Source organism: Dipodomys merriami, unplaced genomic scaffold (assembly GCF_024711535.1).
Source record: "Dipodomys merriami isolate MVZ:Mamm:240054 unplaced genomic scaffold, mDipMer1.0.p SCAF_163, whole genome shotgun sequence".
Lineage (NCBI taxonomy): Eukaryota > Metazoa > Chordata > Mammalia > Rodentia > Heteromyidae > Dipodomys > Dipodomys merriami.
The window spans coordinates 1,375,403-1,394,820 of record NW_027202971.1 but is presented as its reverse complement, the minus strand read 5'-3'; the positions used below and the strand labels follow the sequence as shown (position 1 = coordinate 1,394,820).

The 19,418-nt window shown below is 56.1% G+C and overlaps 1 protein-coding gene across 1 annotated transcript in view; it reads right to left on the bottom strand.

Annotated features, from left to right (window-relative positions):
- Positions 1–675: 675 nt before the first annotated feature.
- Positions 676–19,418, bottom strand: part of LOC138828763 (transmembrane protein 132B-like) — a 141,910-nt gene continuing 123,167 nt past the window's right edge. The window contains exons 6-9 of the mRNA XM_070024893.1: positions 9,123–9,328; positions 7,636–7,906; positions 6,610–6,801; positions 676–5,745 (exon numbers count right to left, since the gene is read on the bottom strand). Of these exons, the coding sequence (XP_069880994.1) occupies positions 4,594–5,745; positions 6,610–6,801; positions 7,636–7,906; positions 9,123–9,328 (1,821 nt within the window). The 3' untranslated portion in view covers positions 676–4,593. The remainder of the gene's footprint in view (positions 5,746–6,609; positions 6,802–7,635; positions 7,907–9,122; positions 9,329–19,418) is intronic.

Below are 19,418 nucleotides of genomic sequence, written 5' to 3'. Positions count from 1 at the left end.
TCATTAAATCTCATTCTGAGCATTCCTTTTTTCCTTCTTCTTGAGACAGCTTTTGTAAGCTATATATGCACGGAGATCCAGGGAGAAACAGCTGGTCTTCAAGACAGCCCTACTCTGTGGGTGGGAAGTGATTACCTAGAGTCATCCCAGTGGCTGTGAGCGCGGGTACCTGGGAGAGTTTTCTGGCTCGTTTGCCGCCAAGCTCTGAGAGGCGGGAACGCCTGTGCCCTGCAGACATGTTCACAAGCCAGCACATACGGCCGCCACTTAACTGATGTCTGCAGGGCCTGGAGAAAGACCAGGCCCATCGCGAGAGCAATCGCTATGATGTGCCAAGACACTGCTGAAGAGAGAGCCCTGTTCATCCCCAAGGCAACGGGCGGGTTTGCCGAATGCCAAGGATGATGCCGGCTGCCATGAGCGATGCCCACATACTGCGATGCCACACAGCTGACTGCGCTACCTTCAAAGCAGCGGTCCCCACCATCTGTCCTGCTGATGTCTCTTGAGTTTGCCTGTCTGGCAGATTCAAATATGTATGCATGCACATGCATATGTGTATAGGTATGATACACTTACACACACACACACACACACACATCTATAAATACAGCCAAGCACACAGCTACTGAGATCAAACTGGGACTAGGTGGATAAAATAATGACACCGCTGCAGAAGGTTTAAGTATTTATTTTCATGTTAAAAATGATGGGTAATTCTGTGGTTAGAATACACCTTGATCCTGGAAAATGACATCACTTTATTTCTGAAATAGTTCCAGAGAGATAAAAAGGAAAAGAAAAACCCGAAAGTAACAAAGCATAAGATGAAGTGTCCGGTCCCGGCAGATTTCACCCACAATCCCAGGTGAGCCCGTCCCGCCCCGAGCCAGGGCCACGCGCCCCTCAGCCGTGCGGAGACTTCGAGTTGGATGTCTGTACAGTGAAAAGCTACTGTTTTCATGCTTTTATTTTAAAATGCATTTATTCCGATACGCCTCTCAGAGTTCCCGTATATTGCCTATATTACATACAAAAATATCAGCTATCTATATTTGGGCATCACTTTCCACACACCCTTCGTATCAGGGAGAATGGAGAACACCACACGCGTCCTATGCACTGAGGGCAGGGGCCCAGCCCCGGACTGGCAGCGGGGTGGTGCGCGGGCCCGGGATGGAGAAGCGGGGGCCGCACTGGATCTGTCGGAGGTGAAAACCCAGCAGGGCCGGCGCTGTGCGTGCGTGCGTGCGTGCGTGCGTGCGTGCGTGCGTGCGTGCGGCCACCTGTGCAGCCGCTGCCTGCGGCTCCGCTCCTCAGTCACAGACGCCGCCCGCAGGGGTCCCCGCCCGCACAGCCCTCCCCAAACTGATGAGCCACGCACCAGCCGCTCCCGTCACCGATGAGACGAGGGGACAAAAGCCAGAGGTGGTGTTGCCACGCTCCTGCTCTGCAGAGACGGCTGCCCACCCCATTCCAGCGGTTACGGGACGGCTGCCCACCCCATTCCAGCAGTTACGGGACGGCTGGCTCCCCGCATTCCAGCAGTTATGGCCTGGGGGTGTCCCTTCCTCCCCCAGGGCATGAGGCAGAGCTTCAGGGGACGCCTGCCTCTTGTCTGGACACAGAGTTGAGGTTTGCTAATGGATGCCCAGCCTCCGGGGTGTCTTCTCTTGCCCGCTCCAACGTGAAAGCCCCGTGGACTTGAACACACCCGTCCTTCAGACCAGCAGCTGCTTCTCAGCCCCACCCCCACCCCGTCTCTGCCCTGGCTCTGTGGCTCAGCCATCCCAGGGCGGGCCTCGGTCTCCCGCTAGGTGACCGTGGAGGGGACAGCCTGGTGTCCCCGACAGAGGCCGAGCACGCTGTCTCCATAGTAAAAGACCAGCAACCCGCTTGGTTCAGGTGATTTACCACGCCCACCGCTGGGGTATCTCAGCCACACATGCCTGGGTAAACACCACCACCAGGAAACAAATGCAAGGCCTCCTCGCTCACATCAGCCCCGATTACACCCAGGCCTCTGCAGCCAGGCAAGCACTCTACCACCCTAGCCACACCCAGCACCACGGACCCCGCTTTAGTTCAGCGAGTTCACAGCACAGTGCTCAGAGCCAGCACTGGGTGGCCACAGGAGCCGGGCCCTGCGCCCACCATTTGCCATCTGCAGGAAGTAGAGCGCAAAGCACTCCCACAAAACCCTGCTTCCTGAGCACCCTCCACCCCAACGCTAAAAACGCCTGCAGCCCGCGGCTCCCCATGAGTCCTCCATCTCTCCATACGTGTGCTCGTGTGTGCGGGCATGTGTGTGTCATGGGGGAAGGCGGAGTCCTCCCCCACTGCCCGCGGAGGGGCTTTGACCAGACGGACGGCAGGGGGCGCACCCCCCTGAGCAGGGCTGAGCGCTGCCCCTTCAGCACCCTGGTCAGCTCCCCGCACTGCGGACAGCCAGGCGGATGCCCGCACACGTCACACTTGCACGTTCCTGAGCGCTCTCTTCATGGAAACGGTCATCTCCTCCCCCTCAGGGCCTCATTCCTACCTGCTGTGTGTGACAGAGAAGCCCCCCGCCCCCGTGGAGGGTCCTCACTTTCAGAAGTGAATTCCCAGTCTTTCTGGAATGTGGATGATGGAAGGAAACCGAATTGGAAAAGGCGTGTGGAAGGAGCCAGGGTCATCTGGACACGTCTGGGTGCGTAGACTACTGCAGGAACGTTCCTGTCCTGCACAGGAGGTCCAAGCCACCTTCCCCCACAAACGCTCAGCAGAGCTGCTGCTCGAGCAGGGAGCCCCGGCCGGCAGACGCCAGCTGTCTCTGCACAAGCCAGGGCAGCCACAGCTTGCATCTCCCGCTCTCTTTCTCCTGTCAAGTGGAAAGGTTCTAGAATCCACCACCTTCCACAGCCAGCAAGCTCCAGGCTCTAGCAGTGAGACCACAGAACCTGCATCTCAGCCATGTGCAAACACAGTGCGGTGCCATGTGCAAACAATACAGGAAGAACTTTTCAGCCACCACTTCATGGCCGCCAGAGGCTGGGCCGCCGGCATCTATAAAAAGAGCACGGTTGAGCGACAGCAATCCTCTTTCAGAAAGCTTAGTCACCAGTCACGGGGGCCAGGGACCTGCCGTACCCGCTGTCCTCTGCTCTCAAACTTCCGTTCCTCCGAGATGCACGTGGCTAAGTTCACTCACAAGGCATACTAGTCTAGGATCAGTTTTTTTTCCAGCTCTACCACCCTCGTAAATAAGAGTGCCAACCTGAAATTCCTGCTCTGCTTGAGACCATTCATGGGGGATTAAAATGGGATTTTTATTTGGAAACTATGCAAGAATCCTTTTTGCTCTCGCCGCTTGGATTTTTCGCTACCTGTGTTAGACAAACCACGTACATGTGGCAGCTGTTTCCTGGGCTCCAGAGCGTTTACTTTTCTGAATTTTTGTAGAAGCAACGCTTCTGAATACCCATGTACACCTCTCTGTCAGAGTCACAAAGGAGATTTGGGGGACTGAGGGGAGGTGATTCTATGGACAGGTTTCTATATATTGCTACCTTGAAACATCATTTCAGGTTCTTGGTCCGGTAAAATGGAGAGTTTAATCCAAAGCTATTGCCAATCCATTCCCCTGCGATGTGGGTGAGTTCTACACCAGATTTCTTTGCATAATACATTGTACTGGCCACAAAGAATCTGTATCAGTTCAGCGGTGCTGGGGTCTTCCCACCCTCAGAGATGTGCTCAAAGAATTCCCAAGGTTCTCCACAAGCGAAGGACAAAATTAAATATCTGTGACTCACAACGTGTCTCAAAATTTGTTATGCTTCATGTGGAAAACGGTAGGGCGGCAGCCCTCCTTCAAGGGTGTCTGTGTTTGAAATAAAACCCTCGTCCCCACTGAATACAAGAAAACTCAACCGCACAGAGGAGGAGAGACAAGAGCGAAGAAGCCCCTTCCAGCTGTCCCCCGCCACGGAGGCCGGGCAGCTGGAGAAAGCAGACATCCTGCGTGGAATTCTGAGAAACCAGTGAGCCCCGGCGAGCCAGGGACTGCGACCGCGTGAAAGCCACACGGATCTCAACGCAAAAGAAGAAAAAGAGATGGTGGGTGGGGACCAAAAGAACAGATGCGGGTGCGGATGTCTACAAAAATAACGGGCCACACGCAGAGCCAGTAAGAAGCTACATTCAGTCATCTTTCACACAGGTCTAAACTCAGGCCACGGAATCAGGTGTCCACTGTGCTTTAAAAGGTCTAGGAATAAAAATAATAATAATAATCACCGCCCAAATCCTCCCTAATTACATACGGATGACCGACAGCGTCCCTCTGTGGGGTTGGGGGAAATCACACTGCTCTGAACTCCCCCCACCCCCCCCCCCCGTATCCCAACAGGGCGTCTCCGACCCCTAGGTGTCTGAGAGGCATTTCCCTGTTCAAACCCTGCGGCCACGGCGCTCCGGGCCTCCAGCGCCCGCTCGGAAAGGGACCGCTCCAGACCGCCGCGAGTGAAACCCTGCCTGCCACCCTCCATGGCTGCCCCAGCGATCAGAAAACAGAAGGCATAAAGGTGAATACAAACGTAAGAAAGGATTTCACATCTGGTCCTGCAGCCGCTCCATGTAGTCTCTAAAGTCCTGCGCCCCGCCCTCATCCCGGTACACCCACTTGATGTCCTCTTCGCTGTCCAGCAGGATGGAGTTGGTGTAGGGGCCGCCGTCCTCGGGGAGGATGGTGGTGTAGGAAGTAAACTTGACCCTCTTCCTCTTGGGGCCCCCGGGGTTGCCGGGCTCCGTCTTCAGGTCTTTCTCGTAGACGTAGTCGGCGGGTCTGAGCAGCTGGCTGTGGAAGACCTTCTGGGAGCTGCCGTTGAGCAGGAAGTTCCTCTCCTCGAAGGGCAGCGCCCGGTCCAGCATGGTGGTGCACTCCTCGGAGGGCAGCGTGATGTCCACCGGGTTCTCCAGCAGCTCCACCTCGTTGCCCAGCCACACCCAGTCGTGGGAGTGGGGGATGTTACCCTGCTCGCTCACGGCAAACCTCTTGTGTCTGTACTTCCACGCGAACGCCACGCAGTTGATCAAGAAGACCAGGATGGCCAGGCAGAAGACGCACAGCAGGGCGTACATGCCGATCTCCAGGTCGGTCAGGCCGCGGGAGCTCACGGTCAGGTCCCCCCCGCCGCCGGGCCCCTCCCCGGCGTGGGGCGACCTCCCCCGCGTGGGGAAGCTGGTGAAGGGGTCGGCCCCGCCTTTCAGGAGCTTCTTCTCGCCCCCTCCCTCGGGAGCCCCGGGGGTGGCGCTGCGGTTGCCACGCTCATCCTGGCCGGCCGGGGCCCCGCGGTGGCCCCACTCCTGCACCGCCCGCTCCTGGCTGCCCTCCCGCTGGATGGAGTTGCCCACGTGGTCTCTGTACTCGCGGCTGACGCCCTCGATGTCGTTGCTGCCGCCCTGCTGCTCCTCGGTGAGGGGCCCGAACTGGACCCTGACGTTCCCCTTGCCCACGGCCAGCACGCTCTTCCTCTTGGTCTTCTGACAGGGTTCGCTGATCAGCATCTCCAACTTGATCAGGGGGCCCTGGCCTTCACCCTCTGCCACCAGCACCGGCCATCCGGACTGAAGGTTTGGCTGGACGGACACCACCATTTCATCCAAGGACGAGACAGCCATGGAGAAATCCTTGGGCTCGTAAATGTCTAAAGGTGTCACTGAACCGTCACTGAACAAAAGCCAAGAGCTGATGGTAGCTTCCTGCGGGAAGAAGCCAAGCGTGACGTTAGGACCACGTTCCTTCACATTCATGCTCACACACGCAAGTTCCTAGAGAAGCCCAACCCCTCCGCTGGGGACCACTGAGCAGCGTCCACGGGTTACGCCACGAGCCCAGGCCAGCGCCGATAACACGCCGCCACCCTTCTGAGAGGAGGACAAACAGGTAATACAGCTGAGCGAGTGCGTTCAATGAGCGCACAAATTAATTTATTGTATGCCGCGCCACAGATTTTGACTTTGACCTTTGTGGAAACACTTTGACAGATCAGGTAATTTATCTGAATCAACTTCAGCTGCAACTAATCAGGCTGCTTCTCTGCATAATATCACTCATCTTGTTCTTTAGATGGAACAAAACATGCATGGGGACAGGTTCCCAGTCAACCCTGAGCTATGAGGCTGGTGGCCTGGAGTGACACCGTGTCCCTGTTCCTTATAAATTATTTTTAAAAGTTTGAGGACAGAGAAGAGTTTCAGAGTTGACAATAATTGCAGTAAACAGCAGCAATTTGAAGCCTATTAGCCATACTTGTTCAAGTAGCTGACATGGAATTTCTAAGTATCCAAAATCACCTGTTTTGTTTGGCAAGGGTGAAAACAAGTGATTTTTTTCCTTCCTGGTCTAGCAGGCGCACAGCCCAAACTAGCCCACTTGGAAAGTAAATGACAGAGGAAAATGCACCTGGGCCTCTCTCCAACGCCTTCCTCAGACTGGGGCTGCTGGCTAAGAAGCAGGAGGTGGGTCCAAGAGCCTCAGCCTGCCTGTGAGCGCCCGGCCACCTCCTCCGCAGGAGCCAGAGAGGCCTGAGCCCGGCAGCAGGCGCCCCGAGCCTCCCCCCTCACCTGCTGTGGTGCTTGGAGGACGCCCCGGGCAGCCACGGTGGAGACAATGACCCTCCTGTCTGCTCGGTGGGGCTGCAGGGACAGGGACAGGCCAGCCACCAGCTGCACCCCCAGCTCTGCGATGGTGACCCGGTCGTCCAGGACAATCACGGTCTTCTCAGCCAGGATGGAGTCAGAGAGAGGCGAGAGGACCTGCAGGTGGACAAGGACGCAGGCGTGGCTACTTCAAACTCCTGAGCGACCGGCCCTGTGTCCTCCCAGATACAGGACACGGTACACTGTGCCAAACTTAACTCCAGCAACACCTAAAACAGCTGAGTTCACATACGGAAGATGCTGCGCCGCTGTCTGCATCATTATCCCGCTAAAGTTGGCTAGAAATTGTCTTAATGTCATTCAGTAGAGACGCTGCCTTATATTGGCAATACACAAGGAAAGCAGAGTATCTTAGGAGGCAAAGTTTGGTGGCAGGAAGTTGTACGTTTCATTTTCTCTGGCAAAAGAAATCGCATACTTTTCTCTGAGTTGCAAAGGGTAATCTGAGGTTTAGGTTACAAAAACTGACGACTGCACTATTGCTCCTTATAATTCTCTTCCACACAGACTGAGTACATGCGCCCTGACACACACACATGTGCACACACACACCCTGTGCAGCAGCAATGACCACCACACTCATGGGTACAGACCTCAGGACGCATACACACACACACACACACGCACACACACACATGCACATGCACACACACGCACACACGCACACACATACCCATGCAGCACCCCTGGGTGCAGACATCAGGACACACACACATGTACACACACATGTACACACATGTGCACACACACGTGCACACACACATACGTGCGCACACACATGCACACACATACACACATGTCCCCGCGCAGCGCCCCTGGGTGCAGACATCAGGACACACACACACACACACGTGCACACACACACACACATGCACACACACACACACGTCCCCGTGCAGCACCCCTGGGTGCAGACGTCAGGACACACACCTGCACAGTAGTGATGCCCGGCTCCCGGCCCACCAGTGTCCTGCCATCCTGTAACTGGGCGATTCTTGGCTCCTCCACTTTCATGAACTCGGTCACGAGGTCAGTGATGTCAAACTGCCAGTCGGGGCCCAGCATGTAGGTCAGCTGACCCAGGTCGGGTGACTCGGCCACAAACTGGGTGAGGACGCGCACCAGGGCGTGCTGGTACTGCAGGGAGCAGCCGCGGCCCTTCTTCTCCTCGTCCTCCTCATCGTCACTCTCGCGGGTCGGCCTGGAGCCAAACAAACACAGGCAACATCCTCACTGGGCAGAAATCTCACCTCGTGCTGTGGATTTGCTCCGTCCGTCAGCTCACCCCCGTTCCTGGAGCTGTTCACTCAACCAGCACTTTGGATGGCACTCAGAGCCGATGGCCTTGTACTCAGAGTGTGGACACCGGGGGCCCTGCCTCCCCCTGGCTGTCGCTGCCGGACAAGCTGTGCAGGTAGGGGCGACTGTCCAGTCTCTGTGTGCTAGAAATGGGTCGTTCTAAAACCGTCCTCTACACAGGGCTGGGCAGCGCTTGAAACCGTCCTCCACCCAGGGCTGGGCAGCGCTGGGTTCCTTCCTCTACCTGTCACGAACTGACTATCTACTCAGAGTCTCTCGTTGCTCATTGCGAAATGCAAGGAGAATACATGGAGGGAAGAGATTAAATCACAGGGGGATGCTCAGCACCCCCAGATGGCCAGCACAGGAAACAACCGAGGCCCCACAGTTTGGAAATCTCAGCTGTGGCCAGCCTGCCGTGCGTTCCCAGGGGTGCAGTGCACAGCGCTTGTGGCTCGGGGTCAGCGTCCAGCCAGGACCGGGCCCCTACCCCCCGCCCCCACGGCAGCACCATCCACAGTCAGGCTTCCAACCACATCCATTCACAGCGAGTTCAGTTCGTGCACTGCAGCTCCTCTGCACATCCGTGTGTCCATCGAGATGTTTCCCACCCTGTTGCTCACAATGCCGCCAGCCTCCACGCCCGCGACCGGCGCCGTGGGAGGGGTGCAGGCTGCAAGCGGAGACGCGGTAACCGTGTCTGTGTCCCTGCTTCACCGTGGCCTGACGGAGCCCCGCACCCTGCACCTCTGACAACACCTCATGTTTGCTGGCTCACAGTTCCACACAGGGCTCTCTGCAGGAGACTCCAGCTGACACGCACGAGTCAGCCAGGTCCGATCTGAATATGCTGAGGAAGAGGCCATTGCTCCGGTCAGTCAGGTGGCACACATGGGGCCGGAATTTAGTTCCTAGCGATGAAGGAAGGAAGCCTGCATTTCTGACTGGGGGTTATTGTTTCCCTAGGCCAGTTTGCCTACCCCGGAGATCTGGGACCCGGGACCTCAGATCCCAGTGGGTCCTCCCTCTCCCACTTGTGCCTTGCTCTCCTGTTCTCTCTCTGTGTCTCGCTCACACACACACACACACACACACACACACACACACACACTTCTCACCTCCTGTTGGAGGCCACTGGGACCCTCCAGCCCTTGATCTGGCTCAGCTCTGTGTCAGAGATCTCCACCTGCAGGGGCAGCCGGGGCACCCACACGGTGAACTCCACCTGTGAGGTGAAGTGCTGGTGGGTGAAGTTCACGATGGTGTCCACTTTGCTCTTCATTTCCTTCCCATTCACGAAGATGGAGTCACAGGTGTTGGAAACCTTCGGGAAAGAGCGAGAACCCTGTGTAAGCAGGAACCCGGGAGAAAGCCTGACAGCAGCAGAATGCAGGAGGGGCGACAGCTCTGATTTATTAGCTACCAAGACACCCAGAAGAGCAAGACTTGTACAAAAGGTAATTTGTAGGCTTTAATTAGTGACAAATACTGATAAATAGACTCCAGGAAAACCATTTGTGTTACAAAATACTGACAAGTAAAACCATAAACATAATTTAATGGAGTTCCATAACCTCCGTCGCGGTGTGTGAGTGCATTTCTTCTTTAACTGGCCTCTTTATGTGCGCACACTACCGTCAGCCAAACCCCAGGTGCGCCTTATTTCATTCGTGCACCTATTTGAAGGCACTCAAAAGGTTTTTATGTTACTAAGAAAAATACTTTATTCGAGCCATAAAGAGCATCTCCTGAAAATCAGGAGCGCTCTGCACGAGAGGGGGCCGGGCAGGCGTCCTCACGGAAGGCCCTAGAGGCCTGGGTGTGGTTACTTCTGCCTCCCAGAGCCGTAATTCTGCAGGCTGCAGGTGCGGTGCGGCATTTCATTAGGGGCTTTTGGCTCGGCGCTTGGCAGTCCCCTCTTTAAGCTCATCTACTCGTGGTGAGTGTTAGTGCGGCCTCCATCCCGTCCCAGCCCTTCCAGCTAAGCAAATGACATTCTGTGAACTGTCTGTCCTGGACCAGCAGGCGATGCCTTGTGTTTGCATGGGAGAGGGGAAGGGAACAAGGACCGCATTGGGAGCAGAACAAAATAAGCCATCAACTCGCCACAGAACCGCCTAACCGCACCATCTCATTTACAGGCCAGCAATGTGACAACTGGACCAGACGATGCACGCTCAGAGCGCAGTGCTGGGCCGAGGCTGCCAGCGGGGCACTCTGCTCCACCCGGAGGCCCCTGCACAAGCAGCCCCAAACAGGACTTACCTTCAACCTTCCCCTCTCCCTAGGTTTGTGCATCCAGGGCAGGTCTCCCTTGAGAGCAGACAGACAGACAGACAGACAGGCCCAGGTGCCTGCTCAGCGTCCACGGTCCACACTCAAGACCACAAGAAACACCACTTCCAGACCCAGAGATTTCTCCTCCACCCTCCCCCCAGGAGCACCAGGGAGAAATCGCCCCAGGAGAGGGGAGCAGTCGCCTCCCATCGGCTCTGGTCTTGGACTCGCTTGTGCACCCCGGATTGAAATGAAATACTGAGCGAAGGTCACACAGGACCTTCGAGCCCCGTCCCACATCCCTGCTGCAGACAAACTCTGCTGCGTCCCCTCAGAGATCCTTGAGTATCACAGCCTCGGCCACTGACCTGAAGACCCACTGTGATCCTGACCCGGCCAGGCACAGATGACCCGGGGCATCTGGGAGCCCACCCACCCAGCGGCCCAGCCCCCCCCCCCCGGGATCTGCCACCTGAGCCCCAACCGTGCGCAGGGGACAGCGGCTTCCTTGTGATGGAGTTCCGTTCCTACATATTCTGGGCATCAGTCCTCACGTAGTCAGATTAAGTTTTCCCAGTATGTGTCACTATGCCGACTGCTTCACTTTGCTGTGCAGAATCTGCTTGGTTTGATAGAATCCCATTTGTCCATTTTTTTGCTCTCATTTATTTCCTGTGATTTTAGGAAACAAAAGACACCAATGCCCAGACCAGCGTCTTACAGACACCCCTGCATGGCTGCTTCTCGTAGTTTCCGTTTCAGAGCTTAGCTGGTTCCATTGCGTGGGTGCCTGCTTTGGGGCGAGGGAGACGGTGGCCACAGTTCCCTCTTCAATTGAGAATGTCTAGTTTCCCCAGGCTGCTCTTTCTCCATTGTGTGTTTTCAGTTGTTGGTAAACATGTGGGAATTTTCTGGGCACTCTATTCTGTTATATTGGTCTGTCTATTTAAAAAAGAAAAAAGTAACTCAGATGACCAACAAACCAGTGGGAAAGCCTCCAAGTTTATTAACCCTCAGGGAAATGCAAGTCAAAACAATGCGATATTATCTCACTCTGTCAGACTAGACTATGAAAAACAAGTGCAACAGTGCTGTCGGGATGAGGAGGGAGCTCTCGCCCACGGCCATCATGTGCGCTGTGGGGTGTGAACACGGGGTGTGAAAGCGGGGTGCGAAGCACAAGTGTGAACCGTGAGGTGTGAAGCACAGGTGTGAACCATGAGGTGTGAAGCACAGGTGTGAACCGTGAGGTGTGAAGCACAAGTGTGAAGTATGGGGTGTGAAGCATAGGTGTGAACCGTGAGGTGTGAAGCACAGGTGTGAACCGTGAGGTGTGACGTTCAGGGTGCCAAGCACAGGTATGAACCGTGAGGTGTGACGTTCAGGGTGCGAAGCACAGGTGTGAACCGTGAGATGTGAAGCACAGGTGTGAACCATGAGGTGTGATGTTCAGGGTGCCAAGCACAGGTATGAACCGTGAGGTGTGACGTTCAGGGTGCGAAGCACAGGTGTGAACTGTGAGGTGTGAAGCACAGGTGTGAACCATGAGGTGTGAAGTTCAGGGTGCCAAGCACAGGTGTGAACCATGAGGTGTGAAGTATGGGGTGTGAAGCACCGATGTGAACCGTGAGGTGTGTTCAGAGTGTGAACCGTGAGGTGTGAAGTACGGGGTGTGAAGCACAGGTGTGCACTGTGGGGTGTGAAGTGCAGGTGTGTGAACTGTGGGGTGTGAAGTACAGGGTGTGAAGCACAGGTGTGAACCGTGAGGTGTGAAGTACGGGGTGTGAAGCACAGGTGTGCACTGTGGGGTGTGAAGTGCAGGTGTGTGAACTGTGGGGTGTGAAGTACAGGTGTGAAGCGCAGGTGTGAACCGTGAGGTGTGAAGTACGGGGTGTGAAGCACAGATGTGAACCATATGGTGTGAAGTGCAGAGTGTGAAGCACAGATGTGTGAACTGTGGGGTGTGAAGTACAGGTGTGAACTGTGGGGTGTGAAGTGCAGGGTGTGAAGTGCAGGTGTGAACTGTGAGCTGTGAAGCACAGGTGTGAAGTACAAGTTATAAACTGTGGGGTTTGGCCATGAGGTGTGAGGCGCAGGTGTGAATGAGCAGCCGTTGTGGAAGACAATGCGGGGTGCAGATACCTCATAGATCTGCACATGACCATCTCTCTACTTCAGGATATGCATCCAAAAGTAATAGTGTCCAGATACACACACACAGAGATATGAGCCTGCACACCCATGTTCACAGCTGTGCTGTTCACAACAGCTAAGACACAGAGTCAACCTAAAAGCCATCACTGGGTAGACCAAGGACCTAGCCACCATCTGTGGATCAATCAATGAGCTAGACGCCCACTGGTGGCTGGATCAGTCATCTGGATGCCCATCGATGGGTGAACCTATAATCTAGATGCCTACGGATGGGTGAGAAGCTGTAGCATGCACGCAGTGGAATATTATTCAGCAATGATGACAAAGCCTTTTTTTTGTATCCTCACCCCTAAGATAACCAAATAAAGAGACGGAACAAACACTTTGCCGGTAAGGGCCACAGCCATGTGGCCTACTTGCTTCACAGAAAACCGGCAGAAAATTACCATCTGAAACACAGTGGGGGGGGGAGGGGAGGGGAGGGGAGGGAGGCCCACCGCAGTGGGGAGGGGAGGGGAGGGAGGGGAGGGAGGGGAGGGGAGGGAGGCCCACCGCAGTGGGGAGGGGAGGGGAGGGAGGGGAGGGAGGGGAGGGGAGGGAGGCCCACCGCAGTGGGGAGGGGAGGGGAGGGAGGGGAGGGGAGGGAGGCCCACCGCAGTGGGGAAGGGAGGGAGGGGAGGGGAGGGAGGGGAGGGAGGGGAGGGGAGGGAGGGGAGGGAGGGGAGGGGAGGGGAGGGAGGCCCACCGCAGTGGGGAGGGGAATTGTTTGAGGATACAGGGTCAGCACATGTGTGTCAGGGACAGGGACCCTAGGAGATGGCAGGAAGGAGTGACAAGATAAAAGTCAGAGTCTGGTCAGCAGCACCTGCTGGCGGAAGCCGTCGGGGTCCCGAGCTCTGGGAGGTGTGAAGTAGATGCCACCAGTGCTGGTGGGTGAAGTACAAGGACACAGCGGGAAGACTGGAAACAGCCGGTATCCCGTCCACCATGCACGTGCGCACCTGTGCAGGTGTCCCCCCGTGTGCACGTCTGCCTGTGAACATGTGTGTGTGCATGTGTCTGCCTGTGCATGCGTACACACGCTGGAGATACCCATAAAGGTCATGGGAAAGCTCTCTTCAGAGGCGAGTAGTTTTCCTGTGAATTCACACTTTGCAACCACATTAGTCAAGAATGAGACAGAGGGACACTGCAGACACGAAGGTGTCTCCGAGGGGAGCCCTGAAGGCAGGAGGTGGACTGTTTTCTACTGAGCGGAGCGGTGGGCATTTAGGCTGCAGGAGCCGTTCTCTGCTGACTCCCACCTGCAGCGCCCTCCGGACATCTCTGCCCCTGGAGAAACGTGCCGCTGTGGCGCACGGAAAAGCAGGGCAGAACCGGATGCTTCCTTCCTCACAAAATTCACAGCAAGTGCAGAAATAATTCTACATTCGCAAAGACCCCCAAAACCAACTGCCATCCGAACCCAACATCTCTGTACACTACTGTGCGGGCCAAGGGCACTGGGCCTGAGCCTGGTGGGGGCACCGTAAACACGCCACCTTGACTTTCTGCCAGGTATGAATGACAGCTACCATGCATTAAGTGCTCACCGCATACCCTAGGTTACCTTCAAATGTTTACATAGAGTTATCCTCATTAAACTACGGGCGCTGTGTCCCGGTACCGACGGGGGGGGCGGGGGGCGCGAAGCGAAGGTCCGGGCAAGGCAGCTGCTCTGTGTTGCTGCCCGGGGCCACTCGGGCAGGGAAGGCGTGGCCACCTCCAGAGGACGTAAGGCTGACGCAAACAGAGGGGCCACATTCGCAGCTGGGCCTCGTATCAGTCATGGACGGATAACTGATAACTAAGTTATAAGTTTGTAACAAATTTAACGCATCTGTTCAAAGCGCATCGAGTTTGACGGTGTGGGCAACCAGAAGCCCACCAGGCACTCAGACCATTCCTAGTGCCCAGGGGCTGTGTCCAGTCCTATCCATCCCTCTGCCCGGCCCTGGCACTGGGCAGTGAGGTCCTGACCTCCGGGCACCGGTGGTGGGCCCAGGTCTTTGGAGTCTGCACATAATCGAGTCACATACAAGAAAAACATTTTGTCAGAGTAAGTATATTCTCAGGAACAAAGAAATACTTGCAGTGGTTGTGTTTTTCAAACCTGTTTTGAAACTGCTTATGAATTCTCTTTTAGAAAACAAATGTGGCTGCTCATGGTGAACTTAAGGTGTAAAAATCAGAAGCTGCGAATATTTATCTCCAAGACTTTGGGAAAAGAGCAGCGGCAGACGGAGTGCTGCTCCCCCATCCCCCCTGCTGCTCCCCCCTCCCCCCTCCCCCCTCCCCCCCCCACACACACACCGCACGGGGACCGGGAGAGGCCGGAGCTGATGCCAAGAGCTGGCCAGGTAGGATCCGCGCTCCCCTCCCGAAGCGGGGATGGACATTTCCACGGCGGTGCAGAGCAGAAGCCAGCCGGGTGGAAAGGAGGGCAGCGGAGGGCACGAGGCCAGGCTGGGCCTCGGGGGGCTGACGGGCACCAGTGTCCAGCCCTTGATTGACTTTGGGTCATTTCCAGATGGAAGCGACTCTAAAATCCCTGGCCCTGGCCAGCCCGTGGAGCCTCCCCGGCGGTGAAATCACAAAGCATCTGTTACAGAGGACTCCGGAGACGAACAGCTCTGGAAGTGTTGGCCACAAATTAACGCAACTGTATCTAATGTACTCTGCTCACACCACCTTCTGCTTAGCACACATTGCGTTATCTTGCCTTGTATCCAATGCCGCTAACTCTCTCATGATCCGACGGTGCTAGTGTATATCAGTGCGATCCATTCACCACACAGTGCTCTGACATTTTTCTCTTTGCAGTTAGCCTGGGACTGAGCATTCATGGGGCACTGGTGGGTGTGACACTCCTGGGATGGGGAGGCTGTGAATGGCGGGGCGCTGGCGGCTGATCACAGGAGCTCCAGGGCTCGGCACGGGGGATCGGAGCACGCACCGCGCCACGCCGAGGGCTGGGTGGCACGCGGCCCAACCCACACCACCGCAGACAGGGTCCAGATTGTGAGTGAAATAACGCCGGCATCTAAGTGTGGGCTCCCCGGCCCTTCCCCGCCCTGGTGGCGTGTCCTGGCGGGCCGGCCTGACCGCGTCCTGATGCACGCGGCCGGACCAGAGCAACAGAAGTGCAAACGTGTCCAAAACAAGCTTCTGTAAGGACCGGAAGCGGTGGCAACAGAGTCGCAAGGGAGACCACAAGAGAAAGAATCTGGGTTTTGTTTGATTTTGATTTAAGGGTGAAAAGTGAAAGAACTGGAATTCAGAAACTCACTAGAAAAAGCTCAAGAACGGAGATGAGGGCAGGCGAGAGGACAAAGGAAAACGGAGGAATGGAGGCGCGTGGCCTGGAAGCTCGCAGCACGCCGACCCCGGGAATCACACAGAGGAGAAAGAGAAAGGAGGAGACAAAGTTGTGAATGATGAGTAAAAATCTCAGACTTGAGAACTGCTCAGCAAACTTCAGGTAGGAAAAAGATAAAGACGTGTTCACACATCCCGGTAATACTGTGAATGCCACGGGTACAGATGAAATGTTAAAAACAGCAAAAGAAATTTTTGTACAGGGACACTTGGTAAAATTAATGGCTGACATCATAAATGATGGAACAAGGAAGGAAGGAAGCTGAGGGCCAACACCTCACACCGATCTCCTAGGTACTCAGGGGTCCAAGACCTGTAGGATCATCACAGTGTGAGGCCAGCAAAGTTTGACACACTCCAGCAAAAAACTAGGCTGGAGGCATGGATCAAATGGTAAAGCACCAGCCCAGAAAGCAAGCAGAGCAAGCTCGAGGTCCTAATTCAAATTTCAGCATAAGGACCCTTATAACAAAACTTGAGCATAAGGAAGGAAGAGAAAAAGGGAAGGAGTAAATGAAGGGGAGAAAAACGAAGGAAAGAAGGAAGAAAGAAAAGAAGGAGCAAAATGACACCCAAAAGGCAAAAAAAAAAAAAAAACCCTGCTATACAAAGTTATACTTCAAAATGAAGGCAAAATAAATATGTTCTGGATAAAAGCTGAAATAAATTGCTGCTATCAGATCCACCTTGTAAGAAATAGCAGATGTCTTCAAGGTGAGAGCAAGTAACCCTAGCAGTAATTTAAACATATATAAAAGAGTGGCATTAAAAGGAATTGCATAACTATTGAAGAGAATGGTATAAATACACACCTACTTTCCTTTTCCCTTTTAACTCATTCACAAGCACTGACACAGAGCCGTGTGCTCACAACTGCACTGCGGGGCTGGCATGTGTGGGACCAGCCCGCAGCTGACAATGACAGGGAACACAGCCCCAGTGGGAACCAAACCCCAGAAACACGGAGGAGCAAGCCGGAGACCTGCCAGGGATTCCACAAGTGTGCGCTCACCGTTTCTCTGTAGACGTGACGCTGTGGCAGCTGCGTGGTACACTGGTGTTCCTAACACAGGCGCAACAAGTGTGCAGTCAGGACTCCAAACAGGGTAAAGGAGATAGAATTAAATGGAAGACATCGACCTGTCCCACCCAGCATCACCATGAACATACAAATTAAAATGGAAAGGAGGAGGGGGGAGGAGGGAAGAGGAGGGAGGAAAGAAGGAGGGAAGAGAAGGGAGGAGAAGGAGGAAGAGGGAAGAGGGAAGACAGGGAGGAGGGAGGAGGGAGGAGGGAGGAGGGAGGAGGGAGGAGGGAGGAGGGAGGAGGGAGGAGGAAGGAGGGAGGAGGAAGGAGGGCTCTGCTGTCTATGACAGGAACTCAGCTCGAATTCGCAGAGTAAGGGCTGGTCTCTCCCCTCCTCGGGTCATGCACAGAAAGGAGTGTGTGTGTGTGTGTGTGTGTGTGTGTGCATTGAAGGTCAGTGTGTGTGTGCAAGCACACACGTGTGTGTCCTTTCCAGGTGCTGGCACACAGTGTGGCCCTTCGCCCATGGTACCTGCAGTCAACATTAACTTATTCCAAGACCTCGGAGGCTCAGCCAGCTCAGGGGCCTGCAGGGCAAACATGGCTGCCAACAGCCGCACGCAGGGCCGAGGAGAGGAGAGGAGAGGAAGAGAGGAGAGGAGGGGAGGAGAGGAGAGGAGGGGAGGAGAGGAGAGGAGAGGAGAGGAGGAGAGGAGAGGAGAGGAGGAGAGGAGAGGAGGGGAGGAGAGGAGAGGAGGGGAGGAGAGGAGAGGAGGGGAGGAGAGGAGGGGAGGGGAGGGGAGGACAGGAGAGGAGAGGAAGAGAGGAGAGGAGGGGAGGAGAGGAGAGGAGAGGAGGAGAGGAGAGGAGGGGAGGGGAGGAGGGGAGGGGAGGAGAGGAGAGGAGAGGAGAGGAGGAGAGGAGAGGAGAGGAGAGGAGAGGAGAAGAGGAGAGGAGAGGAGAGGAGAGGAGGGAAGGAGAGGAGAGGAGGGGAGGAGAGGAGGGGAGAGGAGAGGAAAGGAGAGGAGAGGAGAGGAGAGGAGAGGAGGGGAGGGAGAGGAGAGGAGGGGAGAGGAGAGGAGGGGAGGGGAGGAGGGAGAGGGGGAGGGAGGGTTGAGGGAGGGAGGAGGGAGGTGGGGGAGGGGAGTGGGGAGGGGAGAGGGAGGGGAGGAGAGGAGAGAGGAGAGGGGATGGTCATGGAGGGAGAGGAGGAGAGAAGAGGAGGGAGGAGGGAGGGAGGGGGAGGGAGGGAGGAAGGAAGGAAGGGAGGGAGGGAGGGAGGGAGGGAGGGAGGGAGGGGAGGGAGGGGAGGGAGGGAGGGAAAAGGACACTTATCTCCAGTGGGAGGACAGCCCACCTGATATAGTTAAGGAAGCTCATTTTCAGGCTGGCGGCTCTCATGGGTTCCGAGGTGCCCCGCCTGGCCTGGGCCCGCTCCCTCTTTCTGCTTCCCACGCCCCCTCCAGCGGGGCGGGCAGGAGCCCTCCTTTCTTCACACCTCCTCTGGGACGCAGGGGTCATCCGCTGGCGCCCCGTGGGGCGTGGGGCGTGGTGAAGAGCTTCCTGAGCGCCCCTGCCCTGCCCCTGCCTTGTCCCTGCCCTGCCTCCCGGCAGGACACCCGCCCTGCGCCCACCCTGCAGCGTGCCAGACCCCCTTCCACAGTCCTCCTCCCTCTGCACAGCAAGGATTTCTGGAAGCTTCCTTCCTTTGGTTGCCCGCAGAAAGTCGAGTCCCCCAGGGGAGAGCGTCCTTAGACTGGGAAGGGGGGGATCGGATCCTCGCCAGAACCAATTTTCCCCACGCGCCGATGCGCTGTTCTTTGCAGGGCCCCAGGCTCGACTTTGAGGTTGGCTCTTAGGGAGCAGTTTTGTGGAGACAGCCCCCCCCAACCCATGCTTAGAACCCCACCATGGGGAGCCACTAGACAGCTCCCAAGGGCCTCCCAGCACTGACAGCACCCCGATTCATTCTGTGTTTGAGCTGAGGGCGGTGGGGCCCTCCCCCACGGGAGGTCTCGGCCACGCTGGTGAGCAAATGGCCTGTGGTCGCCCTCCAAGACAACGAATGACCCCCAGTGTCCGCCCATGCGGAGCACTCTTCCGTGCTGTTTCTTGGTTTGGGTTTTCAGTGGTGCTGGGGCTTCACGCAGGGCCTCACACTCACACCCAACTTCTTCGCTCCACCACTTGCCTAATACCTCCACTTCCGGCTTTTTGCTGGTTAACTGAAGATCAGAGGCTCATGGGTTCATCTGCCCAAATCCACTTCCAGTTGTGATGCTGAGGTCTCATTCTCCTGCTGGCTGGGATTACAGGCCTGAGTTGCCTCACCCACCCTGCGTTGGCTCTTTTAAGGTCAGCTTGGTCTGTGATCCTCCTGCTCACCCTCCTCTGTCCCTGGAGTAACAAGGTCCCCTGCCAGGCCCGGTCATTGGTGGAGATGGAGTCTGGTGCATTGTGTGCCAGGGCTGACCCTGAGACGATTCCCTGGTCACTGCCTCCCACGGGCCGAGGAACCCAGGCTGGACCCCACGCTGCCC